At 35.2% G+C, this 9,512-nt stretch overlaps 1 protein-coding gene across 1 annotated transcript; it reads right to left on the minus strand.

Annotated features, from left to right (window-relative positions):
• Positions 1 to 8,192: 8,192 nt before the first annotated feature.
• On the minus strand, positions 8,193 to 9,281 carry LOC149251665 (early nodulin-like protein 14). The gene is made up of 2 exons (XM_089456561.1): positions 9,019 to 9,281; positions 8,193 to 8,803 (listed from the first exon to the last, which is right to left on the minus strand). The coding sequence occupies exons 1-2, from the start codon at positions 9,179 to 9,181 to the stop codon at positions 8,397 to 8,399; spliced, it is 570 nt and encodes a 189-aa protein (XP_089312687.1). The 5' UTR covers positions 9,182 to 9,281; the 3' UTR covers positions 8,193 to 8,396.
• Positions 9,282 to 9,512: the final 231 nt, after the last annotated feature.

Consider the following 9,512-nt stretch of genomic DNA (forward strand, 5'->3'; position numbering starts at 1 on the left):
CTACATCTGGCTGCAACATGTCCAAGATTATGACATATATAACATTCAACATTATTCAGAGGAGGAAATAATCGTCTATCACTTCCATAGTTAGGAGTAAAGGATCTTCCTTGAGGAATTTCTTTCCTTGGTTGTTCCTTGTTCAGCATTTCAGATTTCTCATTAGAGTTTCTTGCCTCACCTTGTGAACTAGATTCACCTTCAACATATTCATGAAAACCAAGACCAGTTTTGATAGCAGGAGACCTTTGACTATTAAGAATATCGTCCAAGACTTTAGTACTATCTTGAAATCGTAAAAGCTTATCCTTTTCTTCTAATTTACCTTTCAAGATATTTACCTCAACTTGATGTTGTTCTTCCTTTTCCAGATACTGATTCCTTAGGTCTTCTTCAACTTTTCTTCCTTCTTCCACTTGTCGCTTTAGTTTGATCACTTCATGTTCTTGATCTTCAAGAGCTTCTCTGTTCTGTTCTCTTGATTTTTTAAGATCTTCTTTTAGAGAGAGGATCTTTGATTCAAGTCTCTGAATAGTTATGCTCTGATCCTTTACTATATCCTGCAATTGCTCCCTTACCCTAGTTTCTGTCTCCAATTGTTCATTTAATTTGGTAACTTCTTCAGTTTGTTCATGTGCCATGAGACTTCTAATATCTTCACTATTATTGGATGAAGCATTCTTCTTTTCATGTGCCATGAGACTTCTAATATCTTCACTATCATTGAATGAACTTTTAATATGGGTATAATAGCTTCTACCATCTTCTTCAGATATCTTTCCTTTGTTATGAGGGCATCTAGCAGCATAGTGACCAACTCTACCACATAGAAAACATTTGAAAGGTAGCTTACCTTTGAACCGTCCAGTTCCCCGTTCAAGATTCTTGACAAAATTTACCTCATCTTCTTCCTCTGACGCTTCGAATGCGGCTTCTGATGGTACCTCTTGTCGCATTTCAAAAGCAGTTAAGATCCCGTGAAGCTGTGACATGGTGATTTTCTGCACATTCTCCTTTTCTTCTATGGCATATACTTTAGAATCAAATTTAGCAGACAGAGATCTCAAAACCTTTTCAACTAAGACAACTTCCTCAAATTCTTCACCCAGATCCCTCATACAATTTACAATCTCATCCATATGCAGGAAATAATTAGCTATGCTTTCATTACTATGCATCTTAAGAGTTTCATACCGGATTCTAAGAGTTTGAAGCTTTGCTCTTTTTACTTGATCATCTCCTTCGTAGCTTGTAACGATTTTGTCCCATATTTCCTTAGCTGATTTGAAATGCATGATCTTCATAAATTCTGATTGTGTCAAACTACTCAATAAGACAGTAACAACTTTGGCATTGAGATCATATTGCTTTTTCTCTGCTGGATCTGTACGAGTTGATGATGGGAAGTTGTATCCTCCTTCTACGATTCCCCAAACTTCTGCTCCAAGTGATTGTAGATATGCAATGGTTCTTATCTTCCAGTGGGTAAAATTGTTCCCGTCAAAGACTGGTGGCCTGATGTGTGCCTCTCTTTCTGGATTAGCCATTCTGATGGATCTTTTCCTTCAAGCGATCAAGCTTCCTCTGAAGGACCTGCTCTGATACCAATTGTTGGAAATAATACTGAGAGGGGGGGTGAATCAGTATTATCAGATCAATAAAACTTTTCAAATTTCATGCTCAGAAAAATATACGCTACTTCAGTTAAGTGGACCCGCGTGTACATGCTACTGTGTCTAAAGCAACTAGCGTATATCCAGAAATCTTATGATTCAGTTAGCTTATCTTTAGTAAATGCATCAGAACATTATTAACCACATTGACAGTAAACAGGTGCAGTATAACAGAACAGGTCATCACATAAAAGCCACACACATGAACACCATGATACAAGGTGGAAACCCAATGTGGGTGAAAACCACCTGCTGCAATTCGTCTCTTTCTTCTTTAATAAGAAACTTCTTTTACAATGTACTGGTGCAGTCCTTTACCAGTATGCAGGCTACAACCTGCAGAGGGCTACAACCCTCTCTCGTTTTCCAACTACTTCTGGAAGGGAGCTACAACCCTCGCAGCTCTTGTACTAGCCGATCCATTTACTAGTACGTAGGTGCTGACCCTACAGAAGGCTACAACCTTCTTTCCTACAGGGACCACGTTTCATCAATTTTCAGACTGGATCCATGAGTACAAAACAAACACTGCTGCAATACAATCATCAACTTATACTTGCATCATAATTCTCTAAATCACCCAATACTGAATCACTGAAACCCTGTCATCAAGAACACAGAACACAAACCAGAGCCCAGAACTCTGCAACAACCACCAGAATCAACAACAACCTGAAATATCAAATCTTATTATGCATACGCTACTTCGCTATACCAAAACCGCGTGTATACGTGCTTTCTCCAAAGGCAACCCGCGTGCAGATCTAGAAATAATTACTTATACCTTCGCTGTCAGATCCGACCCTTGCCAAGCGTCCCGAACAGATAACCAGCAATACCAGATCTTCTCACTTCGTCAGACACACCTTGCTTGCCTCACTTTGCCTAATGATCTTCTCCTTATATAGCCTTAGGCCCTTCACAATACCACGGTCCAAAACCATAGTAACACAATACCATCAACTTCAAAACTAGGGATCGACACGTCTGTCGAGACACCATGGTCCAAAACCATAGGCACAACTTCCAAGGACTAACCGCCACGGACCAAAGGTACGTTTTCACATGTACGCGCTTTTACTGAAACCAACCTGCGTGTATACGCTGATTTTCCTTAATGAACCTGCGTATATCTCTTTCTTTTCCTGCTGTACTAAGATATTTCCTCTGATTAAGTTGCCATCACTTGTACCTGCTTCTGAGTGAGTTGCCATCAAGGACAACACTTGTATCATAATGCCAACAGGTAGACAGACTTGATCTGATCTAAGGCTGTGATTGAGCCACGAGGCGGTAAGAAAGTTTGAGGTATTTAAGAGGTGTTTCTCCTTTCGACTGTTTCTTGTTTTCATTGGAATGTCTGTAAGCCGCTCGCAGCGCTGTGATGCTCTGCCTTACCCCGAGACCTTTCGTCTTCAACAATCGGCGCTCAACAGCATGCCTCCGCTATTCTTCTCGGTATCAGGTATATTTCTTCTTAATCTGGTTCCGCTTCTCTTTTCAATACTTGTAATTGTCGGGTGCTGGAGCCTCTGCGGCTCCAGTTTTGGTTACGGTTTCTGATAGCCTTTTTTTTAATTCTCTCAGTGTTTTGTTCAAGGTTCTCGGCTTATGGTTTATTGTCATGTTCAGGAGGATGGCTCGTCGACTAACCAACGATGATGGGAGATTTCTCCACACCTCTGCCAACCCTATAACAGGTAAGACTCATGCGTTACCAGAGACTCCTTTATTTGACTTATCCAGGGTAATGGCTGAACCTTTGTTCATTTGAACAGGGATGTCGGGAGTCATGCTCTCGCATTTGGAGTCCCTTCGCCATACTCAAGGGTCTCCTTGCTTGACAGTTTTCTTTGTCCCATTTTCTGTATGACGGGTTTCCTCGCCCATACTCAGGCGGGAACCTCTGTTAAGAGGCGCTGTACGCCGAGCTTAACTGTTTAATTGTCTTTCATTTAAATGTATAACTGTCTTCCATTTATAAACTACGCCCCTGAGCGCAGGCAATGCTTTTGTTAAACGAAGATTTCGGTCTGTATGGAACTATTTCTTAGTTTAGACTTGTTTGAGAATTTATGAATGTGGCACGAGATTTCTTGGTATGGCTCTAGCTCTGTTTCGTGGTGTTCTCGGCTTACCCGTCTTCTCTGTAACTGGACTATGAACACAGGCTTAAATTTAATTTATAATCATTTCCTTCTCAGGGTAAATCTATTTTGTTGAAATGATTAGCTCATCTGTTTTAATGATTCGACATTGATAGCCTCTGCTGGCTAAGCCCATGCTTAAGCTCAGCTTATGGCGACTCTTCCAGAGCCGGAACAATTTGTTAATGTCGGCTGTGCATGCATATTGTTAAGGGTTATTTTCTCGTCCCATGGCGACAGTGATGTATCTGTTGTTTTATATTCTAACCGCAAATATATGTGTCTTTAGTCAAATGACTCAGTTATGTGAATTGTAAAGGAAATGTTGTCGCTTCGAAACTTGGCCTCGTTCTGCCAACGATCTGTTCGGCCCGCGGTCTCATTGATAGAGGGTTAGGGTATTTCGTTGTTTTTCTTTAAACGTTGTTATAGTTTGAAATATGAGCTCATTTATTCTGTGTGCCATACCATATTTTCTTTCCGTATTCATTCTCATTAGAATACAAGAATGCTAGAGTTTCTTTTCGATTCTTGAATACAGAGAATGCTAGAGTTCCTTTTCGTTTCTTGAATACAGAGAATGCTAGAGTTTCTTTTCGTTTCTTGAATACAAGAATTCTAGAGTTTCTTTTCGTTTCTTGAATACAAGAATGCTAGAGTTTCTTTCGTTTCCTGAATACAAAGAATGCTAGAGTTTTCTTTTCATATTTTAACACAGAGAAGGGTTTCACAGTATTCATTTCTGTTTAAAAATTCTTGCTAATCAGCGGCACCACAGAGCTTCCAGCTCGATATGTTCCATATTTGTGTTTAGACTGGAAGATCCGGATTCTGTCTCTGCCGGCTGCGCAGAGGCTGGATCTAGAAGAAATGAATAGGTTGCTTTTTCCATGTTTATATATTTTTTTTATATTTACAGAAGACCATAAAAGGATTCCACAGTTATATGCTTAGCAAGCCATACCTGTATAGCAACAACAAACCTGTTCGTAATGCTTGTCAACCTCCCGTCCGTAGGAAGATCCCTCTCGGTCTTCCACCCCCAAGCACTTCTGCAGATCTTCTTGTCTGCAATTCCTCTGGCCACGCCAGGTCTCGCTATCTGATCCTAACCAGACTTAGCGGATTTAGGAAGTTTCTACCTTCCAACACATGCTATCTGGTCCCTACCAAACATAGCATCTTTTCACCTTTCTGCCATCTGATCCCAACCAGACTTGGAATTTTCCTTTCTTTCCCACCTTTCATCCTGGGGTCTCAACTGTCCCCTCAAGGTGGTTAGGTTTTTTCCATTAACTACCTCAGCAGTTATTAACCAATATTAACCATACACTTAAATTAAATAGTGAAGACATAATTAGTTATCATAATAATTAACAATACTCACAACAGAGTTTTCTATACTTATCAAACAGAGTTTTAGCTCACAATTAAATTTACTATTTTACCCAACATTATCATTTCACGAGGAGCATTACAGGGTACATATATTTCGTTTCAATTTTTTCACTTCTGACATGACTTGTATGGAGCAAGTCTTTTGAAGACATAGATTTCTCTCAAATACAAGGATTTTTTCTCCAATCTGGAATATGTTCCTTCAGCTCAGCTTCAACTGAAACATATGATTCTCTTCAGTTTTTGCAACAGTTTTTTGTATTTTCTTACATGCTATTGATGTGTAAATGCACTAATATCAACAATTTTGCCAAAATGGTTTAATATATAATGTTTTTTTTCACTGCACAAAAAATAAAAAATAAAAAATAAAAAATAAATTATCTTTTCCATTCATTACTCTATAATTATTTTTTAACATAGAAGTGAATGGAACATTCTAAAATTATTAAAACAAATTTTAAATCACTTAAATTTTACAAATTATGCAAATTATACCATTGGAAAAAGATCATATGCCATTACAATCCACTATTAACACTAATCTTTGGGCGATTTTAGGAGACTTCGAATGCCCACTAAGTCGCCCACAAATAATATTTAAATGAATATATTTTACATGATTTGTCGTGTTAGTAAAATTCAATTTTCCCGCTGGTTAAGTTCATTCTCGCCACAATCAGAACCTAACCAGTGTCTCATAGCAGTGGAAACCATCAAACCAGTGTTTAATTTGTTTTATTAAAGTTGTGGTTTTTATTTATTTAAGATGTATTTTTAAATGTATAAATAAATTTAGTATTTTTAAAATATTTAATTTATATATATTTTATAATTTAAATTTATGATTCCAATTAAGTTTAAATTTATATAAAAAATTTATTAATTTAATTTATTTTAATAAATAAAAAAATCAAACTAAATATAAATATCACAACAAATTTAATACCACTAGAGACATCAAAAACTCATCTAATGCTTTTTTTCTGTTGTCCAAACTATTTAAAAAAAACTTTATATATTACCATTACTTTACTCAAAGCTTAATCCAAAAAAGGAGACCCAATTAGGAAAGCAGGTTAAAAAAATTACACATGCAAATCAAATAAAAATACACTTACATAAAACAAATAAAAATACACTTACATAAACTTTAAAATAATATTTAATGTTTACATAATTATTAATTTAATTTGTATTTATCCTTCGGCTCCTAAAACGAAACAAATTAAATACGATACAAACAATGATTGAATATCTAAATAATAACAACTTTTATAGAGAAGAACCTAAATTACACGTCAATTTGATAAATTTTAAAATGTATAACTAATTTTTTTAAAACATATTTTAAATTGTTTTAAAAATTATAATATTTTGAATCAAATTATTACAAATAAATCTGATAAAATTTAAAATATATAAATAATTTTTTTAAACTTATTATAAAATATTTTAAATCAAATTATTTTCTTATTTTATCTATCTATTTTGAAAAAAATTCTGCCTAAATTTGAAAGAAATGTTATATATTAGCCTTATTTTTTTTTTTCAGTGGGGGAATTTAATCCCAGCTGAAGAAGCATCATACATTATATCGCCCAAGCGAGTATATATATACACATCATCACTGATACAAATTGCCGAAGCAAATATATATATACACATCATCACTGATACAAATGTCGCCGAAGCGAACAGAGTTTACACATCATCACTGATACAAATGTCGCCGAAGCGAACAGAGTCGTCATCAATACAAATATGCTGCATCCCACAGCTCCCCCAGGATTCGAACGTGGTCTAAGGCGGATCAAACCATCCACCCCGACCAACATATCATGCACTCACGTTCATATATTAACCTTACTTTACTCAAAGCCTGACCCAAAAAGGAGACTCAATTAGCAAAGCAAGTTAAAATAAAATAAAAAACAATCTTTATCCCAAAAAAAACCTAAATTACAAGTGAATTTGATCAATTTTAAAATGTATAATTAATTTGTTTTAACATATTGTAAAAATTAAAATATTTTGAATCAAATTATTACAAATAAATTCTAAAATATTTAAATCTATTATAAAATGTTTTAAAAATTAAAAAATTTTGAATCGAATTATTTCCTTATTTTATGTATCTAATTTGAAAGAGTTTCCGACCAAATTTCGGTCTTTTTCAAACATTGTGCACGCATCGGACTATTCGTACAAATTATCACATTCATATTTGTAAACTGTTCACACATTGTTATTTTCAGTGTTACAGAGCATATGAATTTTCTTTCGGCAGATTAGTATATGGTTAATTTTTCATGTTTTTTTTTAAGTTAATTTTTATTTTTCTATTATAAATATGTTTTATGTCAAAATTTTAGAGATATTGGGATCTTGAAATTTAAAGAAGAGGTAATGTTTAAATACATTTTTGTTTGTTATTTTATTGGTATTAAAAAAATTAATTAATATTGAAATTTTTCATTTTTAAATAAGTTATATTAGAAATGAAAATTATAGGATTGTTATAAATCTGGAGTTCAAAAACCACCACCAACAATTTAATCGAGTTAAAATTATTTAAATTACTTTAACAATAAAAATTATATAAAATTTGAATAATTTTACAAAAATATAATCAAATATATTACCATCTATATATTAGTAAAATTAGTAAAAATTAGTAAAATTTACTAAATTTTTTATATTTTAGAATAAATTTTTATCATTAAATTTTTCCAGCAAAAAAAGGGAAAATAATTCAGAAATATATAATCAGCCACACGAATAGGCTTTGTGACCAAACTGCACTCTTATTTTTATTTGTTATATGCAATATTGGTGAATCAATCTCAAAGTGATACTTAAATCTCAGAAAAATTATAAGGAGGACAATTAATGTTGTTCAACGACAACATGGCTGCCATGCTAATTTTCCAGAAGTATAACAATACAATATATTTTCAAATCAAAAGATATATATATAAAATCATGGAGAACATAGCGTGCCCTCAAATCGGCATCGCTTTATTCTAAGAAATCTCAAATCAACTGCCACTATAGTCCTCACACCAAGCTCACACTAAACTACTTTTACCTCACATTTTAGGGGCTGTGGCCTCACGGAACATTTATTTTGATAAAATTGGCCATAGCCTGCCACCACAACAATCCAAATCCAAGCCTAGAGAACAAACACGCATACAGAAATGAGCAACCCACACATAAAACCTGCCGATTGCAGGAGAGGAGCAGCAGGCACACCAGCACTCGTTGGAGGAACAGCTGGAACCATACTGGGAGAGGGAGAGGGAGCAGGGGCAGGAACAGGGGCAGGGGCAGGGGCAGGGGGAAACTGTGGCGGTGATGGTGGTCGTTGCACACCTCGAATTGCCATAACAATCACATGAAGCTTTTGGGATTTCTGGCAATGACCATTTGCCCCACTTATGAAATAAAATGAGCCCTGGTGGGTCAGGTTGAAGACTGTGTAACCACCTTGCAATTTATGTATGGGCTCTGATGTGTTGCAGCTGTCGTAGTCCTGACAACTTACTTGAAGTACTGAATCCCCGCTTGAATAGTTAAATACTAACACCAAAACAACCATGCAAACACAACGAATTAATCAATAAACTTTCTACCTGGATTGACCCCAATCTAAACTCAACCTAGTTCAACAAGAAAAACCAATCTGAACTTAACTTTGTTTGAAAAAAAACTAATCTAAACTCAATTTAATTTGGAAAATAAAAGTGAAATTGTATGAAAACTTCCCATAAAATTAAGTAAATTAGATTTCTTACCGAGAGAATCCCCAACCTGAAACCTGTTTTTACCAGCCCACTCGGTATAGATTTGAATGTTTGTATCGTTGGGTACTTCCCAGTCAACTGTGAAGTTCTTAAAGGCATGAGATCCACTCTGCATGAATGCCAGAAGAATACAGTACATGAGGAGGATCGCCATAACTGATATTGATAGATCGACCGACTGGCAAACACAATTAACTGATGTGACTCAAGAGAACTCAAATGCCATCTGATATTTTCTTCCATTCTCCATTTGTTGTATTTATATATATCATTCATGCACACTGCATGCCTTCTCATTTGGGATGCTTGGACAACCTTTTACTTTTTGCTTTATACTTGTCCTAACGAGCAAATGGGATAGGAAATAAAACACAAAATTTATTGCTTCAAAGATTACCAATCAATAATATTCGAACCAGAAAGGTTCTCCAACTAATACAGTTTCTAGTCCGGGAAGAAAATCTCCGAATCCAATGAAATGCAAA

The sequence above is a fragment of the Pinus tabuliformis genome, chromosome 7, assembly GCF_031772625.1.
Source record: "Pinus tabuliformis cultivar Carrire ecotype Pingquan chromosome 7, CPIR1, whole genome shotgun sequence".
NCBI lineage: Eukaryota > Viridiplantae > Streptophyta > Pinopsida > Pinales > Pinaceae > Pinus > Pinus tabuliformis.

Excerpts from the sequence above, each read along its gene's own strand:
- LOC149251665 (XM_089456561.1), bottom strand. The coding sequence starts at position 9,181 with ATGGCGATCCTCCTCATGTACTGTATTCTTCTGGCATTCATGCAGAGT. Across the intron at positions 8,804-9,018 it reads TCAGGTTGGGGATTCTCTCG|TATTTAACTATTCAAGCGGG; the intron begins GTAAGAAATCTA and ends TTTTGGTGTTAG.